The sequence below is a fragment of the Penicillium arizonense genome (genome assembly GCF_001773325.1).
Source record: "Penicillium arizonense strain CBS 141311 chromosome Unknown PENARI_contig014, whole genome shotgun sequence".
NCBI classification, from domain to species: domain Eukaryota; kingdom Fungi; phylum Ascomycota; class Eurotiomycetes; order Eurotiales; family Aspergillaceae; genus Penicillium; species Penicillium arizonense.
In genome coordinates this window covers 1-20,102 of record NW_019173291.1, presented here as the reverse complement: position 1 = coordinate 20,102, position 20,102 = coordinate 1, and the positions used below count along the sequence as shown (strand labels likewise).

General features: G+C 48.4%; 8 protein-coding genes across 8 annotated transcripts; 5 read left to right on the top strand and 3 right to left on the bottom strand.

Moving 5' to 3' along the window:
* Positions 1-2,712: 2,712 nt before the first annotated feature.
* PENARI_c014G06257 (uncharacterized protein) lies at positions 2,713-4,815 on the bottom strand (the record flags this gene model as incomplete). The annotated part of the gene is made up of 8 exons (XM_022633525.1): positions 2,713-3,421; positions 3,481-3,684; positions 3,746-3,828; positions 3,881-4,043; positions 4,102-4,207; positions 4,271-4,381; positions 4,444-4,551; positions 4,608-4,815. The coding sequence occupies 8 exons, from the start codon at positions 4,813-4,815 to the stop codon at positions 2,713-2,715; spliced, it is 1,692 nt and encodes a 563-aa protein (XP_022486724.1).
* Positions 4,816-5,370: 555 nt separating this feature from the next.
* On the top strand, positions 5,371-6,211 carry PENARI_c014G10734 (uncharacterized protein; the record flags this gene model as incomplete). The annotated part of the gene is made up of 3 exons (XM_022633618.1): positions 5,371-5,560; positions 5,615-5,772; positions 5,834-6,211. 3 exons carry the CDS (start codon positions 5,371-5,373, stop codon positions 6,209-6,211), a joined length of 726 nt encoding a protein of 241 aa, XP_022486685.1.
* A 755-nt stretch (positions 6,212-6,966) lies between these two features.
* On the top strand, positions 6,967-8,761 carry PENARI_c014G03471 (Zn(II)2Cys6 transcription factor domain-containing protein; the record flags this gene model as incomplete). The annotated part of the gene is made up of 6 exons (XM_022633467.1): positions 6,967-7,198; positions 7,256-7,497; positions 7,547-8,237; positions 8,295-8,404; positions 8,457-8,556; positions 8,607-8,761. The coding sequence occupies 6 exons, from the start codon at positions 6,967-6,969 to the stop codon at positions 8,759-8,761; spliced, it is 1,530 nt and encodes a 509-aa protein (XP_022486743.1).
* A 1,178-nt stretch (positions 8,762-9,939) lies between these two features.
* On the top strand, positions 9,940-11,163 carry PENARI_c014G04258 (Gfo/Idh/MocA family protein; the record flags this gene model as incomplete). Its single annotated transcript, XM_022633480.1, has 3 exons — positions 9,940-10,135; positions 10,206-10,613; positions 10,667-11,163. The coding sequence occupies 3 exons, from the start codon at positions 9,940-9,942 to the stop codon at positions 11,161-11,163; spliced, it is 1,101 nt and encodes a 366-aa protein (XP_022486527.1).
* Positions 11,164-12,065: 902 nt separating this feature from the next.
* On the top strand, positions 12,066-12,474 carry PENARI_c014G05789 (uncharacterized protein; the record flags this gene model as incomplete). Its single annotated transcript, XM_022633516.1, has 2 exons — positions 12,066-12,321; positions 12,467-12,474. 2 exons carry the CDS (start codon positions 12,066-12,068, stop codon positions 12,472-12,474), a joined length of 264 nt encoding a protein of 87 aa, XP_022486753.1.
* A 1,644-nt stretch (positions 12,475-14,118) lies between these two features.
* On the top strand, positions 14,119-14,847 carry PENARI_c014G11698 (flavin reductase family protein; the record flags this gene model as incomplete). Its single annotated transcript, XM_022633637.1, has 1 exon — positions 14,119-14,847. The coding sequence occupies one exon, from the start codon at positions 14,119-14,121 to the stop codon at positions 14,845-14,847; it is 729 nt and encodes a 242-aa protein (XP_022486731.1).
* A 753-nt stretch (positions 14,848-15,600) lies between these two features.
* On the bottom strand, positions 15,601-17,034 carry PENARI_c014G11660 (intradiol ring-cleavage dioxygenase; the record flags this gene model as incomplete). The annotated part of the gene is made up of 5 exons (XM_022633636.1): positions 15,601-16,037; positions 16,128-16,293; positions 16,375-16,517; positions 16,571-16,726; positions 16,785-17,034. The coding sequence occupies 5 exons, from the start codon at positions 17,032-17,034 to the stop codon at positions 15,601-15,603; spliced, it is 1,152 nt and encodes a 383-aa protein (XP_022486583.1).
* A 1,327-nt stretch (positions 17,035-18,361) lies between these two features.
* On the bottom strand, positions 18,362-20,071 carry PENARI_c014G04938 (sugar porter family MFS transporter; the record flags this gene model as incomplete). Its single annotated transcript, XM_022633490.1, has 3 exons — positions 18,362-18,646; positions 18,700-19,839; positions 19,889-20,071. The coding sequence occupies 3 exons, from the start codon at positions 20,069-20,071 to the stop codon at positions 18,362-18,364; spliced, it is 1,608 nt and encodes a 535-aa protein (XP_022486535.1).
* Between the last annotated feature and the right edge of the window lie 31 nt (positions 20,072-20,102).

Here is a 20,102-nt window from a genome sequence, read left to right as displayed (position 1 = left end):
ATATATGGACGTGTTCAACTTGGAAGGTTTATCCTTGACCTCGTATCCTCGGAGAATAGTATAAATCTCAGTGAATGTTGAAAGCAAAGGCGGGGGAGCCCCACCGCGGATTTCATTATTGCTAGAATTCCTGCGAAATGGGCAAAGGCTGGCTGGTAAGTAATATTGATTCAAAATGACTACATTCCTGTATCTCGGGAAACTAAACAGGCTTTCCGTGGGAGCTGACCATTATTGAGATTATGAGCTAGAAGGGGTACAATGGCTTATCAACATGGTTCATCAGGCGGAGCAAAATTCCTATGTGGTCCACTGGGTGGAGTAAGATACCTGTTAGGTTAATTGCGCGCAGTAAGATGCTATAATAGGATTAACACTCTAATCTAAACCGCATTTAGAAGGTTACATTAATACGTGAACTTAATCCCCAGTATTGCTATCGCCCCACAACCTGAACCTTATCGAGTTCTTTGACCTACGATACCTGCTAAGTTACTAGTATAACGACGGGATGAATGGATATGGGGAAGAATAGTAATTTGACAATACCACATCGAATCGTAGACCCTTAAGGGCTAGATCGCACGACAAAATATCTCCCGGACGAAGTCCTACATGATCCGAACCTATCACGCATCCATCTTCCATATTGTTCTTGTTTAACTTAATCAACGCTTCTAACAATGACCGAACCTTCACACGTCAATCAGCGGCGAGATAAGAGCTCAAGTCGCTCTTGGTTAATACACATCGCAATTGTAATTGGCCTTGTTTCAGCGTTTATCGCACTCTTCAAAAATCCCATTCAGTCGTCTAGCTCACCCAAGCTGGACACGTACGGGCTTGGACCAGGGTCCGGGATATGCCAGCAAGTGCCGAAGCTGTCTCCAAGGAATACCCAGGTCGAACAGTATATTCGCGAGAAAGTCGACTCTGTGGAATACCACCGAGAAATCATCAACAAGCTCTCTGGAATAATTCAGATCCCAGCTGAGAGCTATGACGACTTGGGGCCCATTGGCGAAGACGACAGATGGGATATATTTTTTCAAGTGGAAAACTATATCAAAGTCAGCTATCCCACAGTGTTTCGAACTGTGAAGCTGGATCACGTCAACACACACGGGTTGATCCTGACGTGGGAAGGCAGCGTCTCCCCCTTGGAGGCTAAGCCTATTCTCATGCTCGCGCATCAAGACGTAGTCCCAGTGCTTGCGGAGAACGTCAAGGATTGGGCTCATCCGCCCTATGACGGCCACTACGATGGTGAAATTATCTGGGGTCGTGGGGCCACCGACGACAAAGGCTACCTGATATCTATCATTGAGAGCTTGGACCTTTTGATCAAGAGTGGTTTCGAACCGAAAAGAACGGTAATTCTGGCGTTTGGCTGTGACGAAGAGATTAGTGGCGAGAATTGCGGAAGGCCTATCTCGAATTTCCTTCGTGAGCAGTATGGGGAGGACGGGATCTACTTGATCATGGACGAGGGTTGCACGGGTATCCAGAGAGAATTCGACCAGACTTTTGCCATGGTCAGCGTCGCAGAAAAGGGCTACCTGGACGTCGGGATCAATGTCTCGTCAACTGGTGGGCATGCGAGTAACCCGCCGGATCATAATGTCATTGGTATCCTGTCAGAAATCGTGGTCGCAATTGAGAGCAACCCGTTCCCTGGAAAAGTCACTCCGAAGAATCCAATGTTTCAATTCCTAGAGTGTGGCGCCGTCCATGCTCCCGTGTCGAGCTTTCCGATGGCAGTTCGTCGCAAGTTGAGCATGGCCACCCAAGACGACAGTATCAGCCAGGAGCAACTGGCCCAGACACTGGATGATATGAGGTATTATTTTCAGACAAGCCAGTCTGTTGGAAAGATTAACGGTGGCGTCAAGATCAATGCCATCCCCGAAACAGCCTCTACGTTGGTCAACCTGCGCCTGGCCGTCGAAACCTCTATTGCTCAGGTTGAGGCGCACTACGAGTCTCTTATCAGTCCAATTGCTAAAAAGCACGGAATGGTATTTGAAGGGTTTCATTCCCCATGTAGCGCTTCGGAGAAACGGAAAATTTGCCTCTTTGGAGTGGACGCCTTAGAGCCAGCTCCCGTTTCTCCAGTTGATACTGAGTCCTTCCGCATCTTGTCTGGCACCATCAAGAATGTTCTCAAGCCACTGGACGCGGATGATGAGGTTATCGTCACACCATACCTGATGCCAGCCAACACAGACACTAAATTCTTTTGGGCCTTGACCAAGAACATCTACAGGTTCACCCCTGTGACTCTGGTGGAAAACCTTAACCGGGCGCATACGACGAATGAGTTTATTCGTGCTGATGAATTCGTACGAGAGCCTCTCTTTTTCGCGAGTTTGGTTTTGAATGCCGATGATGTTGTGGTTTAGTGAAAGTGTGAAATATGAAGTGCATCTCGTACGACTTTACATAGTAGAAAGGTGAGAAAAGGGCTAGCCTTACTACTCAATGCTTCAGTAGCACATAACTGTATAAAATAGGCGGCCTTCTAGCACTGTCTATAGTTCCATCCATACCCTACAAGATTGAAAACTTTCTGCAGAACCGGCTTCGGCAAATCAATTCAAACGAACTCGTTCTTATAGCGGAAGTGGTACCTAGTTATAATATAGAGAATAGAATAACCAATGGAAAGAGTCACTCCAATCCAATCTGTGCTCTCAAGAATTGAAATCCAAACTACTCGAACCAGCTATTGAGCCAACCCGAAACCTTGCCTCTCGTCGGCGGCTCGTACAATGCCTCGTAGAGGTCAATCTGGGCTTTTATGCCTCCAAGTTGAAGATCGGCCTCTCCCGGCCGAACATAGCGTGTCCGCTTGAAGAGCTTCCAGAACACAAAAGCCACGATGGAAAACCCAATCATCAGATAAGAGGTAAAGAACGTCGAGATGTCCCAATGGCCATCAATGAAGACGGTATACCCGAGGATCAAGGCCACAACGAATGTCATTACCGCGGCATAGTACGCCGCATAGGGCTGAAAGTATCCCCGGTATGGCAAAGTCTTTCGGTCAATACCCTGGCGTTTGAGAGCGGCGTAGAAATGCAGGTACGTCACGACTGTGGCGAAGTAGTTGATCATGTATGATGCAGTGCAGATTCCCACCAGCCAGTCGAGGACAGTAGCAGAGGAATTGCCAAGCTGCAGCAAGGAAAGAAGGCAGAACGCAAGCGCCGCGATGACTGAGTAGACCGGGATACCGAACCTGTTGCACTTGGCAAATATTGCGGGCGCCTTGCCATCCGCCGCTAGGCCGTGAAGTGTACGGATCGCCGAATAAACAACGTTGTTTCCACAAGAAAGAACAGAGGTCATGATCAGAGCGTTGACCAGCGAGGGAAGTCCTTTGATTCCAAAGTTGACCATTGAAATGACATAAGGAGAACTAGAGCATGGGTAAGCTGTGTGTTGAGGGCTTGTACTGGGATGGGGAAGGGGGCTCACGCAGCTCCAGTGCCGCCCTCAGTTCCATTGATATATTTAAGCAAAAGCGGGTCATTGTAAGGAATGACAATCCCGACGCAGAGAGCGCCGCCAATGAAGAAAATGAGGAGACGCCAGACAAAAGAGGAGAAAGCCCGATGCATCAATTTACGAGGGTTCTCTGCCTCGCCAGCTGTCATGGCGATGAACTCGGGACCGACCATACTGCATGATTGATACCATCAGCCATACTGTCAGGAAAGCGGGATATATAGCGGATACTCACGTGAAGGAGCCCTGAATGATGCAAGAAACAAATCCGAGAAAGCGTCCGGTGTTTCCAGGAGCGAGGTACTCGACAAACGCGCCCTTTAAACAGGATTATTAGCAAAACAGCGTGAAATGGCTAGCTTCGACTTACGGGGGATTTCCAATAGGTAAACCCATAGGCCCAGTGCTCAGGATTGCCACCAACCATGGTGACAAAAGTGTAGCAAATGAGTCCCATCATAAGGAAGACCTTGAACATGGCCAGGTAAAATTCAGCGGTTCCAAAGTACCGGACTGCGAGCCCGTTGAGCCCACTGCAACACCCAAATTAGTTTGTTTGCCATATCACTGTGATTGGGGTAGGTGACGTACGCATAAATCACCAAGCAAATCATCACAACCGCGACCACCGGAACTTTGTCGGTCCAGTAGGTAAGAAGAACATTGATCGCCGTTATTTCATACGGGATGGCAAAGGCTGGGTGTATGGAATTCAGTCAGAGGGGGAAAAAATACAGAGGCCCCAGGGACTGGCACGTACCCATAAGGAAGAAGTAGTTCCAGCCCATCGCAAAGCCCCAGGCGTCATCCACCCAAAATCCACCCAGACGGATGAAGGGGGAAGCGATCGGGAGATAGGTAACCATTTCGGCTGCACAAGACGGCCGTATCAGCGTGCGCTGTGCTTATAGAATAGAAAACGGGAGGGCTCACCGAAGCATTGGTTGACACACCAGATGACGGTTCCATAAATAACAAAGCCCAAGAAAAGCCCCGCCGGGCCACCCTTTGGTAGACTTGCGCCCATCTGTACGAATAGAGCTATGAAACTAAGTAAGCCAATTGTGTTGTTTTTTTAAAGGATAAAGCTCACTTACATGTTCCAATAGCGCCGCCCACCGCCAACAGCTGGATTTCCTTTCCACCTAGTTGCCGTTGGAGGTGTTCCGAGCCAGCGGAGATGAGCTCAGAGGTCAAGGCCTGCTCGCTGTCATTCTTTTCATGCAGGCTATGATCGAGGCTGTTCATTGCCTTGGGGATGTCTTTGCGTTCATCCACCCCTGGAGAGGGTGTGGCGGCCTCCATGACAGTCGAAGTGCGTCAAGACAAAGACAAAAGAGGGTAAGATGGTTAAGTTAGTGGAAGGAGAAGAAAAGGAGGAATTGTTGTTTGGTGAAGATCTGAAATTGAATAGAAAATGTTGGAGTTATTAACTTCATGCAAGATCGAAAAGCGAAGGAGCAACTTTCCTGATACGCCGCTACACGCCTCCCTCCTGCATCTCGAAGATCCCCGTGCTCTGAACCCGAACTTGGCTCTTATCGCCCCACCTCCCCGAACCCAGTCATCTTCTTTCATGAGCGCCTCTTCAGTTTTGACTCCCTTTTTTCCCATGTTGGGAACTGACAGTCGGTGGCGTAACCGACTACACAATAGTACGGCCTGTCAGATAATGTATTTCGGGTATTTGGTTATTCATTGCCTTTCCCGCGGAGAACATGCGTACCAGCGCTCTGGTTCATGTTCATGTTCATATAGGGCTACGGCTGTCAAAATGATACTGTTGGTATATTATTATCTTATTATTCTTCAAGATACCGCTGTGTCTCCAGTCCCATCAAAACACGAGGTTTTGTCCAAATGGCTCAACTATCCCCCGCCCATTCAAGGGCATCGCTCCCCAAGCAACTGGCCAATTTCACCAAGTCCACAGCCGGCCTGGACTTGACCCTCCGCCTGCTCCATAGCCTGGCCCTTATCGGGACTGAAGTTGATTTCGATAGTGCCACTGCTATGAGATGCTCAGTTGCGGCATCGCAGATAGGGCTAGGTGAGGTTTTGTTACGGTTTCTTCAGTGACATTCCCGTACTGATTTCCCTTCAGCGAGGCACTATCTCCGCTTCTTCTCTTTTCTCGATTGTTTCCAGAATGTTCAAGACATTCTTGCCGCAGGGTGTTCTGTTAGAAACAGGACAGCGATGATGGAGCTGGTCGAATCCAGCTGTTTGGGGATGTATCTTGTTCTGGAGGGAACCACCATGGTGAGTGCCCCCACATTCAATTCGTCCGTGATTATAGCACAGTGTTAAATATAAAGCGCAGCTACATGACATGAATATTTTCTTGGTGTCGTGGTACACGCCCATTCTGCTCGAAGCCTACAAGTTCTGGTTCTATGCTATCTGCATAGCAATTGCTAAAACCGTCTCGGATCTCGTCTTTGGCCCGGCGGCGCCCAGCGCTCCAAACGGCTCCGTGGATGAGAAAACGAAAGTGGAGGCATCTGGTAACTCCTCACTCTCGAAACCGGCCCCATTGGCTGTATGTCTCTTGCACCGGCTTGTAATTGACTGTTTGGACCTGACTATTCCCGGGTATTTACTGGGATGGATGCCCGTGAGCAATATGGGGGTTGCCATCGCCATGCTGGCAAGCACTATACTTGTCTGGCCAACTGCCTGGGCGAAAGCGCAACAGTAGATTGTGGTTGTTGAGATAAAGAAGAGGATCGACGCGATGGGATATTCTAGCCCTGAATGAGATGAAATTGGAGACTTGGAATTGGATTACTCCCTGAATGGAAGAGTACTTTAGACCCTCCATCACAATGGCTAATTTCAAGACAAGAATAGTATACGTTAGCCTTTTCAGGCAATACTAGAGTGCCTTGCCGTACTGATGTGCTTGTGGGTACGTCCAGGTTCGGTACTGGCGATGCTTAGGTAAATGGATGACTGCTGTCCATGGAGGAACAAGATGGCAGGTGAAAGCTTTTGACTGGCCACGGAAGTCGACAGTTTCGGTCCGCCTGGACCTGGTGGACCCATGTGGTTGTGGGGCTACCCCGCATTACTAGAGCCCGACTTTAAGGACTACTCTGCTGTAAGTAGTAAGTAGTAACTGGACTGCTTAAGACCACAGGGCTTGGAGGATGGAATATGATTGTTGTTAAATAGGGCGAGAAGGCAGTGACCTCCCTTGGGCTACAGTGACCGTCACTGACGTGGATTTTGAGGAAGCATGTTTAGCTCTTCAGTGGCCGATTGGCTGGACTCTTCTATTGATAAGATAGCTTCAACTACAGTGTTTTGCTGGAATCAGAGGTGGGTCTGCTCACTAGATGACCTTAGGACAGTGGACGACGCTAACTAATCCATGCCGGTCGCCACGGTCCCCTCTCTTTCGCGCCTGTGCATGATTTCCTCCTCCCGCAACCAACCATCCACTGCTGCGATATGCGCGTGACAAAGGGCTGTGCTCGCTGTCGCCATCGTCACGTCCGCTGTGTAGTGCCCGTCGGCGCCTCGTCATGCTCTCGCTGTACGCGCCTGGACCGGCCATGTCATCTCGAGCCGCGCTTTCAGTTCAAGCCTGTGCGCCATATATACCAGCAGTGTGATAGTGCTCCGGTCCGCTTCGACCTCGCGTGGGATGAACAGCAGGTCTGGGTGGGGGTCTCCCAGCCAGGTAAGCCCCCCTTCTAGTGGGATGACTAGCTTTCCTAGTGACAAAAAGCCCCTCCAGTGACTTTCGTGCGCGAGACCGACGACTTCTCGCCCTCTGAGCCCCACGACAAGGACCGAGGCCTTGAGCAGCCATATCCACCACCAGACGAAAGTCAACCGACGCTTCCAGAAGCGGCTGAATCTGTTCCGACCGATGTCCTTTCGAACGATTCTCCCAGTCACACACCAAGCGATGTCTGGGTACCGTCCCCGCGAGAGGCATACTTGATTCGTTCCTATATTCAAAAGATAGCAGCTGTGGTGAGTTTTCTACCAACAACTGACATGGAGAGTGCCCTAACGGCAGCAGGCGGATATCTGTGACCCCCAGTCTCACTTCAGCACCGAAGTCCCACGCCGAGCACTAGAGGAACCAATGCTGCTGAAAGCTCTCCTGGCACTTGCTGCCCGACATGATGCCATCTTGACAAATCGTAGCGACTGTGAAGCGTCAGCCTTTCACGGGGAGTGTCTGGAACTGCTCATCGTCGCCCTGAATCAGCCAGAGAATTATGACGATAATCTCTTCATCACCGTGGTTGTACTTCGTTTCTACGAAGAGCTCGAGAGGACGACCGACAGCAAATGCCACCTCCTCGGGTCCAACCGCCTGCTCAATCTCATGTCTCAGTCTGCGTCGTGCGGGGGATTGGCCGAGGCAGTGAGCTGGCAATTCCTGCGCCAAGCCATCTACTCATCCATAGCTCAGTATGAGCCAATACAACTGGATCTGCGGAATTATGAGCGTTCCTCGGTCTTCCATCGCGATGATGATGCGGCCCGCGCCAACGTCATCATTTTTTTCTGCGCATGCATCACCCAGCTATGCTGCGCCGCGCCGGGGTACGCCATTGACCGGAAAAGCTGGCAGCGACTGGCAGACTGCGTGGAGGAGTGGCATCGCAATAAGCCGAAGTCCTGGCAACCACTGCGATATCAACCCCCCAATCTGTCAAAGGATCGACCCTTTCCTGAATTATGGATCATGTCGCCCCCCGCCGGTCTGTCTTGCTTGCACTTTACCTAATGCAATGCAACGCTAACAAATTCTTTTCCAGTGGTTGGTTTGCAATATTACCACGCCACTAGGATATTTCTCACATTATCCGATGCGCCGTCCCAGCGGATGACGGATTATGAAATGGCGCGAGCCCGACACGTCGCAGCAGTCTGTTCCGGCCCACCTCCCTGGCATGTTCCATCGCTAATATCCGAAATAGAAAACGGTTGCCAACCATCTCGTGATGGCCATTGGACTTTCGTTATCGAATGAAAGTGTTCAAAGCAGCTACTTCATCGCCTCGCACTTGCTCCAACGCTGTAAGTCCTTTACCCGATGGAACACTTGGGGCTTTCTGACCCATATCCAGTTGGATATTGCTTGCGGCAACCCGCTGAGCAGCAGGGATCACTACGGTTTCTGTCTCGTGTAGAGAAAAACCTCGGGTGGCGCACGTCCTGGATCGGACGGGAACTGGAGCGCCAATGGATGGAGCAGGCGGCTTTGGATTTCGCGGCCGATTGAAAGTTCATTTTGGCCACAATCGCGCTTCTACCGCAGAAAACGGTCACGCACGACCAGCCCACAATCAATTAGGGGCCTGGTGCACTGACCCTGGTCCAGGAGTTTCACAATTTCGGTGTTAAGCGGGTGCAGAGCTCTCACTAGCGGCCGACGATTGTTAGGAAAAGGCACCCAGAGAGCATTTCATGAATGGATGCCCAAGAACCAAAATGGTTGCAAACGCACTTGGAGTGGCCATGCACCATTCCGTTCATATCCCTCGGTTCTAAACCGGAACCTTTACTTTTACTAGATCTTTGAGCACTCATTGATGTGTCAGGGATCCACTCTCTAGCAATCTGTCGGCTAGCCTCCGCGTCTCTCTTTCTTCTTAGTCTGGTGGAAGGGTCTCTCATTCCGTTCCAGCTCTGGATGAAGCTGCGCTTCAGTGATCTCTTCGGGACTGTCAGTCCGGTACCGCCCATGACGAGTGCAGATTGGTACCTTAATGTTGTGGTTCAACTTGTCTGCTACCCGTAATGGACTCTGCAAGAATTACACATATTGCTCAGACTATCCCAGCTTTTGTGTATCCCCTAACTTTACTTAATAGGACTTCCACTCCTTGGGATTCGAGACGACAACTATGGTTGTACTTAATGATGGCCCCGGGATGGGGCTTTCGTCTAGTTAACCGTCTGCCCGCTAGATTAGTAAATTCTCTAACTTAACTATGGTTTTCGGTTGATTACATATGGCGAAGACGCTAAGCAAGTTGGAGCAGTAGCTAGCATGAATTCCAGGAACCGTCCAAGGGCAAATTTTCAGTATCTACACTAATGATGTGATGATTATCGATCGACCGTCCCACTCTCGAGGGTTTAACTGAGCTCTGAATACCAATCATCATGAAAGTCAGTAAATCAAGGTACGACGTTAATACCGGCAAGTTCATCGGCGAGCAAAGTGCCGGGTGATGGGATACCAGTGGGATACCGGTGGGATACCGATAAGTGGGATACTGTTAACAGACCATCAGAGGCTTTGCAGGGCAGGCATTCGTTGGCATTCTTTAGCTGATGAGTCATGATGTAATGAACTGATTAATCCAACTATTATCAAAACTTTTCCATATATTTAAAGAGAGAGAACGATGGTTCATTCAACATTTACGCCTCAACTATACTTGATCGATCGCCATGGTCCCAATCCGCATTGGCATAATTGGTCTTTCACCTGGTGCTTGGGCTGCTAATGCTCATCTACCCTATCTGCAAAGCCCCGAATCAAAGTTCAAAATCGTGGCTGTTTGTAATTCATCTGTGGAAAGTGCTGCGAAGAGCGTCAAAGAACTCAAGCTTCCAGGAGGAGTGAGGACGTATGGAAATGTGCAAGGTAAGTAACAAACTTTACCCCCCTGTGCATTACCCCAAGTATAGTCAACATACCTGACTCCCATGACCAGATATCGCCGACGACAAAGACATTGACCTTGTTGTTTGCGCTACCCGAGTAGATCGCCATTACAAGTCTATTCTTCCTTCACTGAAAGCTGGCAAGGATGTCTTTGTCGAGTGGCCCCTTGGGGCAAGCCTTAAGGAAGCAAAGGAGCTTCTCGATGTCGCAAAAGAAAACAATGTCAAGTTCACTGCAGTTGGACTTCAAGGCCGTTTTGACGCTGTTGTCGAAACTTTGAAAGGAGTCTTGACAGAAGGAAGAATTGGCAAAGTCCTAAGCACTACAATCACCAGCCAAGGCCTGATTGCAGGACAGACGGAGCTTGAGAGTCAAACTTACCTGGTTGACCGTGAAAGTGGTGCTCCTTACTCTCAATTCCGGCCTTACATTTGCTCGACACCGTTCAGGAAGGTTTGTCTTAGGCCCTACACTCTAGGAAAATTGTCATAAGCTGCTGATCAACCACAGTGCTTGGAGAATTCTCGAACTTCCAATCCCTCCTTTCAAACCAACGACCAGTCATTAAAATTGTTAAAGCCGATGGCTCCGTGGCCAAAGAGAACGTCGAGAAGACGACTCCAGATCATGTTATGATCCAGGGTTCGCTCAAGTCAAGTGCTGTATTTTCGGCTATGATTAGAGGTGGATCACCATTCAAGGGATCCCCTGGACTCGAGTGGAGAATCTATGGCGAGAAAGGGGAGATCAAAATTACAGGCCCCAGTGCCTTCATCGAGATTGTTGGTACAAACAGCATTCAGCTTCACGACTTTGCCACCGACGAAATTGTGGAAATTGTGCTCAAGAACGGGGCTTTTGCCGAGATGGATCCGATAAATAGGAATTTGGCCCGTGTTTATGAGGCAATTGCTGCAGGTGACAAGAGTCTTCTTTGTGATTTTGAGGATGCTGTGAAAAGACATCATTTTATTGAGGAGATTTACAATCAAAACTCCAAGGCCTAAGTAAAATACTTTGTGAACCTATTTGTTAAGACTTTTACAATATCAAATTTGTTGTCTAGATCTAAGACTTGGGTAGAAGTGGGGAGGCAGCCTAAGCAGGCTGTATCATCAGCCTTTTGATGCTTTCACCGACTGTCTTCATCGTGCTGCGAAGACTTTCTCCATTAAGCCGTAATATAAGCTGTGGGACTTACCAACTTACCTACTACATATTGGATGGCCGAAGCCGCTGAACGTGCAAGAATCTTTCCCCATCCATTTTCTGTCTGCGTCGTAACACTGCCTCCATTTTGATTAGCGCTCGCATGCGGACTAATGCACAAGCGATCACAACTGAACAACTTTCGACACATGTGCCCGTCGAAGCGCCCGAGAATCCTGCCAACTAACCAGGCATATTATCCATCCGTCTCGATGCTTCTAACTGTGCTCTCTAAACTACAAGCAATCTTGTTTGGTTGACAAAAATTTTAGGCGTATAGGTCTTCGAATGTTCCCTCCATTCACGCGAGGGCTAGCAAGCGGCCCACATTCATTGCATCTAACTCGACTAGGCATATTTTGGCTTATGGTCTTGAGAGCGGGTATCAGGGGCGCATCCGACTCTATGTAAGATGTAATCCGTGCGCTGGCAGTAACAAGGGTCAGGGGCCATTGCCAGTGACGCTTGAACACGTGCTAGGATTGCGTAAGTAGTCAGCTCGCTGGGTAGCCATGCATCACTAGATAATGCTGTGATAGAGTGCGGCGTATCACTGAGATCGTTTTGCCTACCTATATCTAGCTGGGTAAAACCCGGAGTAATATTGAAAGCAACTTGACTTTTCTGAATTTCTAATATTTACTAGTCTAGCCAAACGTCTTTGTCCTCGAAATGAATATTAGCACTTGGCACATCTAAAATGGCCGAAGAAGCAGAATGCAGCCAGGCTACGATCATAAATATTCGCGCAAACTTGCGCCAATTTGGAAGTGTGCACGCACCCCCAACACGAATAGGGCGGAAACGGACTGTAACACCACTTATGATCGAAGCCCTCTGCGAATACCTGTCTGAAAAGCCCGGTTTATACCTCGATGAGATGGCTGTTTTCCTCTGGGATGAATTCCGCACCCTAGTTACAACCTCTAGTATCAGACGAGCCCTTGTTGCCAAAGGTTGGTCTAAAAAGAGCACTCGACAGCAAGCGAGGGAGCGAAATACCGATTTGCGAGAATGGTATCTGTATAATTTATCAAATTTTCAGTCGTATTAGTTAGTTTATGTAGATGAATCCGGATGTGATAAAAGGGTTGGGTTTAGGCGCATAGGCTGGTCACCACTTGTCCCCTATGCAAGTATCACAATTTCACCGCGACCAGCGATATTAGATACTACCTACGTATGCCTAGGATGGAATCGTTTTCTCGTGTGACTTTCGTGGGTCTTTCGTGGGTCTATAGATGCCACCGTGTTCGAGGACTTTATAGCGCAGCTTCTTTAGCACTACGGAAGATGGCCCGAACCTAAATCCGTTCTGGTCTTAGACAACGCCTCGTTTCATTATTTAGAGCGGATGACGTAGATATGTGTGGATGTAGGGGTAAAATTGGTCTATCTGCCACCCTACTCGCTAGACTTAAACTCGATTGAAGAGTTTTTTCGCTGAGCTCAAAGCCTTTATTAAACGCAACTAGAGTTATTATGAAGTAGACCTAAGAATCTTCGCCCCGTTCTCCGTTAACCGATCACAAATAGTCAAACTCAATTCTCTCAGCCCAGAGGTATTTTCTTTTGCCGTACCCCCTACTATCTCGCAAATATAGAACCATCCACAATTAGGTGTCTGCTCTTCGTATTCACAAATCAAATTGGTCTGAACGACCCTCAATTTTAGTCGCCGAATGGAACGCCTTTGCCATTCTCGTAAATTGCGAAGGAATTTTCGACAATAATGGGGTCCCATCCCACCCCATGTATGGAAGTCGAACGTGTGGAGTCGAAATGTAAGAGCACGAGCCTCAGCATATATTTGGCGATTCACAAGGAGAAAAGATATTGCAATTTGGTGTTTATGGATATTGAAGGTATTTGAACAGCGGCATGAGCATGCGCCAAATACGAGAGAGTATAATTTCAGACGTAGCTCGATCGGAAGGAGAAGTAACATTTTTTGCGATGGCTTTTGCAAGTTTGATAGGTGTTCTTGTATATAAGAAATTTTCGCAAATTGTGATTTGAGTGAGACTCTTATAGACAATGGTTTTGGCCGTCGTATGATTTTAGTACCAAACGTTCAAATAAGATGTTTCAAAAGAAGTTGTTTGGTTCCAAAAGGTGCGAATTGGCGGGAGCAATTAATACCTACTCAAAATCTTGATACTACAAACAGGCATTTTCCATCCGTTGCTATCAAATTCGCCAATCATTGCGGCGGAAAAACGCGAATGCTTCGAAAAAAACGAATGCTTCGCCAAAAGGTATTACCAATTATTATGACATCCGTTTACTCCTTAGTTATAAGCAACTAGTGTTAATAATCGTAAATCTCATTACTCTCTTGCTTTCAAACCGAACAATCAGAAGTTTTACTGAAGGAACGCTCCCACGCTATTGGTTTCTTCTAGCAACAGCTGTTGTGCCTAGAACCAATGGACGGTGCTAGTTACCAATCGGAGTTACTACATATCTTGCGAAATAATTGGCTATAATAGAAGCAATACAGTTAAGACCCACAGTAAAGTGGTGAATATGTCGTCACGCTACCAGCAAAAGACGGAGGAAAAATTGGGTACCATCATAATTACTACTTCTTACTCTTATTGGCTACTTATATAGCAATAAAGATATTAATGTTCCTCCCTAATCACACTTCCAATCATATAAATAAAGGTACAATAATATACGAAATTGTTCAACAAACAATACTCCGTTTGCCACAATACCACCACAGAGTCCGATAAACCTCTTTTACAATGGGATCTGTGCTTATTCCCCCGTCTCAGACAATCTCTCCAGCTATCTTCTACTGGGGCACACCAGTGGTTTTGATTACCACCGAAAATGAAGACGGAACATTCAACATCGCGCCCATGTCCTCGGCATGGTGGCTCGGAAATCGATGCATGCTTGGATTAGGAGCAATTTCGCAAACTACGATCAATCTGATTCGAACAAAACAATGTGTTCTCAATCTTGCGTCAAACGGCATGGAAGAAGCCGTTAATGCTCTTGCGAAAACAACCGGCGCGGCAGGAGTTACAACTGCCGCTGAAGACACTGGTTATCTGTACTTCAAACGCATGAATGGATACAAATTTGTGCACGATAAATTTGGACATTCCGGACTGACACCCACTCCATCCGATCTGATTCGACCTGCGCGCATTGCCGAATGCCCAGCTCAGATGGAGGCCGAGCTGAAGGGTGTATATGAGATGATGCAAGACGCAGATACGAAAGGACTTATCGCACTGGAAGTCAAGGTTGTTCGGACGCATGTTCACGACGACATCCGAATGACTGGACATGCAAATCGGATCGATCCCGATAAATGGCATCCGTTAATTATGAGTTTTCAGGAACTATACGGACTGGCTCCTAAAAAGGCTTCTCATTCAAGGCTTGCGCAAATCAATGAAGAAGGATATAGGCCATTCTCGAATCGGGTGGAGGAAGTGGAAAATGCGAAACAGGAATCTTGAAGTGTAACTGAAAAAGGGAAAGATTGTTTCTAAGAATGAATGAAAAGACTTAGAGTCACCTACGAAAGGCATGCGTAAACCAAATATTAACGTTGGGTCGCAAAATATTAGATCCATTTAAAGACTTATTCTAGATGAAGCTGTGAACTCTTCGCTATTCCCTGCATCTTGCGTAAACTAAATTATTATCCCTTCTTGGGGAGTGTTTTCTCCACGTCGATTCCTTCCAGTTAAAATTACGCTTTCAAATCTCCGCAACAGCTACTGCATTAGAGGTAGCAGTAGCTTCACGTAGAGCGGCATTTGCCGTAGTCAGGTTGTTCCCAAAGTACTCTACGCCGGCTAGGACTAGTATGAGGGGGTGTCGTAGGTCGGAGGGGTGATATAAGTCTTGTTGCAATTGGATCTCATTCCTACTCATCATTTCCACTTGCTCTCTATTATATCATCGATTTCCTTGCCTAGTTGAAATACTGATACAAACTACAGTATACTAAGTCTTCCTGGTTTTATATCTGAAAAAACTTGACCGGATATCAATCAATCTGTTATAACCAAAAACCACTGCGCTGCCACATTCTTCTGACTTCCACTCGACAAAAATAGCCTCCAAATCCATGGGAGTACACCACACATGTCTCAGGTTTATTGGGTCTGATACTGTTCCAAGCAACCAAGCAAAACATTTGCACCTCAGTCCCAATACTTGACTTCCAATACCTCAAACGCAATTGTCAATACCTACGACTTCATCTAAACAAGACGCGTGGGCCTGGCACCAGGGCTACCAGAGGCACCAGGAGGAGGACCACCAGATCCGCCACCAGCTCCAGAATTGGCATTTGCAACTCCACCATCCTCAGTGTTATAAGCTGCGGGAGTGACATCTCTGTCCTTGGTAGGATCAATACCAACAGAGATCCAAGCGAAGATCCCGTCTGAGACGTCATCGCCGAGATAAACGTATTCCATAAATGGGTCGATGGTTTCGGCTTCTCCGGCGAGGATGCCGTCTTCGGCGTTGGTTGTTAGTTGTTGTGTGTTTGTTGAGTATGGTGTGGTTTTCTCGACGGCTGTGATTAGGTCCTGATCGAAGAAGGTTTGTCCGACATATGACGAGTGCGTGGTATATAGACCGGAGATTGTGCCGTTGGCGAGGACTTCGGTTTCGTTGGTTGGATGGGTGAGAACTTTTAGGGTAAGTTAGTTTTTTGACATTTGAACAAGCGTAGACCGATTTGTAAAGGGTGGTGTGAAGATGTTATGGCTGGGTAACATACTGTGAATGTGAGCCGTCCGGCCGGTGTAGTGACCAGGAAAGATGGATTCAAAGTGGACAACACCATCTTCGTCACTCGCCTGGATACCTCGCAGCCAGGTAGTGTTGATATTGTCCTCATCAGAAGAGTCACCGTTTCCTCCGGCAATGATGCCTGAGTAGACGCCCTGTCACCACCATCGTTAGTTCACTCCTCGGTCATAATTTAAGCATACATAGAAATGCAATTAGAGAGGTAATAAACTCACAGTCGCATTGCAATGCCACAAATCCATGTAGATATCCGGAAGTGGATCACAAGTGTTGGTGTCAATCAGCTGGATGTCCAAGTAAAGAGGAACACCCGCCTGAGACTCCACGATATCCTCACGAACCAGTTCGCCCGAGACATCTGTGTTACATCAGTAAAATGCAACGATATTAAGTGGTATTGGATTGGCTAACAGTAGGGTCCCTGAGTGACATCAGGAGCAAGAATGCAGGTTGCTCCAGATCCGAACAAAACGCTCGGGTCGGTGGAGAGATCCACGCCGGTAAGGTTGGAGTGATGCGAGATATTCAGATCATCAGTGAGGCTACGCGCCTTGAGGTAATAGCCAGCTACGAACACCGTTAGAGTTTGCTAATGGATGCTACAGGCCTTGCCTTAAGGACATACCAGAATCAATGCCACGGCGACGGCGCAGATGCTTGACGGCCGTCTCGCGGCGCGCGACGCTCCGTCTCTCATGGCCCCTAGATTTCAGCTTAGAGGCACACTGGGAGAGACTGCGTGAGTGAATGGGAGCGTTCTTGAGGAACGCAGCCCGCTCAGCAGCTTCGGCTTTGACATCATGGCCTGGATGAGCGGAAACAAGGCCGGTCAAGCCAATCAGGCCAACGGAGATAATGGATGCAAGGTACACCATGATTGACGTTCAAATTGAGAATGAGGATCAAAGAGAAAGCTTACTCTGGAATGTGATTTGATTGAAGATGGTATCGCTTGCAGGTTCTTCAGCGGTCTTTTATATCTTTCTTGCGACTTGATGCCGCACATTCAAAGACGGAGTGCAACTCCATTGAGAATAGCCTCGGACGACACAATCTCCTTCTTTCATGAAGCTGACGACGAAGATTGGGGCCCCCATGTCTGCTTCGACAAATAGGACACGGCGCATTTCTCAGAAGGACGCCGCTGCAAAACTGGCGTCGGAGCTCCATAGTGCATTAATGAAGGTGAGGCAGCCTTATGTCAAGGATTGTGAAATTGGTTGCGGTTGATTGGATTGCAATGGCCGAAGAAGAAGGTTACAAAACGGCAATCCGAGCAAACAGATGCTCAACCTGGTCAATCATCCTTCACTAACGCCGGCCAAGAAAAACTGAACCCTTAGCCCTTGGTGAGTCAGCGGAGAAGCAGGGAGCAATGCCGGATATTGCAGTCGCAGAATAGGACGTTGAGCGGTTTGGCCATCACCTTGGAAGGTGTTCCAAATGTTCGACGTTGGTGACAGGACTCCACGTAAGGAATTCCCCATAGTTCGATTGTTGGTGTTTTGTTTTGCAATGTTAAGTCAGTCTTCATCCAGCCGTGCCAATTCATAGAAAATGGCAGTTATAGACATCAAAGACACAATCTTTCTGTTCGCATTGACGAAGATCCTCGGTAGTGCGTCGGTGATCCGTTCCTGACTCCTCACGCATCAGCTTCGATGTCAAACATGACAGACATGTTCCCTGTTGATAGACCAATCAATTACTTTACATAAGTGATATAAATGCAGAACAAGACAGGGTATGCCCTTAGGGGTCATAGTTTTAACATGGATGGTAAGCGAACTTTATCTTGGCACCCCCTTCCTGCGACAGTAGGGGGGCGGGCTATGTAGAAACTGCTGGTGTTTCGCCAAGACACAGAAATTACACAATCCTTGGCAATTGCTTGCAAAGGTCTTGCAGTTCCACTTGCTGCAGTATGTTGCATTTGTCCAGCGTGGCTGAGGTTGGTGGTGTTACCAGCCGGTGTGGCGTCAAAGATTTATCATTAACTACAAGGCTTTACCAGAGAAGAGTTATATCACGATAATAATTAGTCGATTATAATACATGCAGCTTCGTGGATATTTAAACAATGACACATCAAACGTCAACGCATGGTAGAGACAGTAAGAGGCTGAGCCGCTATGGCAAGCATAGAGTAAAACTCAAAAGGGTAAATCAAAAAGATCACCATATCAGAGCCAGTCTGACAGCTTAAACCTCCTGCTGGGTGACAGTAGGTCCCACAGTGGTCTTCTCGTCGACGAGGCCGATCTCGGCGGTGAAGGTGGAGTGAGGCTTCCACTTGGCGGAGGTGCGGGGGGTGGTCTCCTCCATCATCTTGTCGACCTGCTCTAGGGTGAGACCCTTGGTTTCGGGGATCAGGAAGTAGGTGTAGATGAAGGCGCAGGTGCAGAGGGAGCCCCAGAGGAAGAACACCTTAGGTCCAAGGTTACCCTTGTCGGAATCAACCATGTAGGGGGTGATGACGGCGATGATCTGTTGAGAAGGTTAGTGTATCTTTCGTGTTTGAGGGATGGGGGGATGCTTACGCAGTTCCAGAGCCAGTTAGAGGAGGTCGAGAGGGCAACACCACGGGAACGGATTGGCAGGGGGTAGATTTCACCGATCACAACCCAGGCACCAGGACCCCAGGTGGTGGCGAAGAAGAAGATGTAGATGCAGATGAAGGCGATCATGGAACTGATAGCCTTGGGGTTGTGGCCGTCAGTGACACCAATAATGGCGACAATGAACTGACAGACGACCATGCCCAGGGCACCCCACAGGAGGAGGGGGCGACGGCCAAACTTCTCAATGGCGTAGAAGGAGAGGGGAGTGGAGACGACGTTGACAATGGTGGTGATCATGCTCAGCAGGAAAGGATCCTGGATTGTGCCAAGCTGCTGGAAGAAGGTGGTTCCGAAATAGAAGACGAAGTTGACACCAGTCCACTGCTGCATCATCTGCAGGGAGGTACCGAGAATGGTGCGGCGCAGGTTGCTGTTGGGCTCCCAGAGACTGCCGCGGAAGCAGTTGAACCAGGTGGCGAAGTATCCACCCTGGGGGATGTGCAGCAGCTCATACTGGTTGTTGGCGTCGATCTCATCCAGCTCCAGGGTAACGAACTCGGAGTCAGCAGGTTGGCCACGGATACGGGCAAGCACATCACGGGCCTTCTCCTTCTGGCCCTTGCGGATGAAGTAACGAGGAGACTCAGGAAGGAGGAACAGACCGATGGCCAAGATGACAGCCCAGAGCATCTGGAGGGCAATGGGAATGCGGTAGGCACCGCTATCAGTGCGGTTCTGAGTGCCATAGTCGACGCAGGAGGCCAGCATGAGACCAATGGTGATGCAGAACTGGTAGCCGGAAACGATGGCACCACGGACCTTGCGCGGGGCAATCTCCGACATGTAGAGAACAATAATGGCAGAGACGAAACCGATACCGAATCCAGCAATCAGACGACCGGCAACGAGCAGACCCAGGCTGCTAGCAGCAGTCTGCAGAACGACACCAATGATGAAAATGCCACATCCGGAGATGATGGTAGTCCGACGACCAAACCAATCAGCCAGATCACCAGCAATCAAAGCACCAAAGAATGTTCCAGCAGATAGAATAGAGACAATGAGCGATTTCCTTGAGGCGGGGATAACGAAAAGATCCGAGGGAGTAGTAGCGGGGTCCTATTCATGGTCAGTAGAGGTTTCAGGATGCCAGATCAAGTTAACTCACGAGATTCTCATACTGCTGAATGAAGTAGGACATTCCCAGAACACCGGAGATATAACCAGAGTCATATCCGAAGAAGATACCACCAAAGGCAGCAAAGGCACACATCAAGTAGGCCTTGAATGTGACCGGAGCCTCGACACGCATGGTGTCCGCAGGCGAGGAGATGACTCCACCACCAGGCATGGTAAGGAGATGTTCAAGACAAAATCCAAAG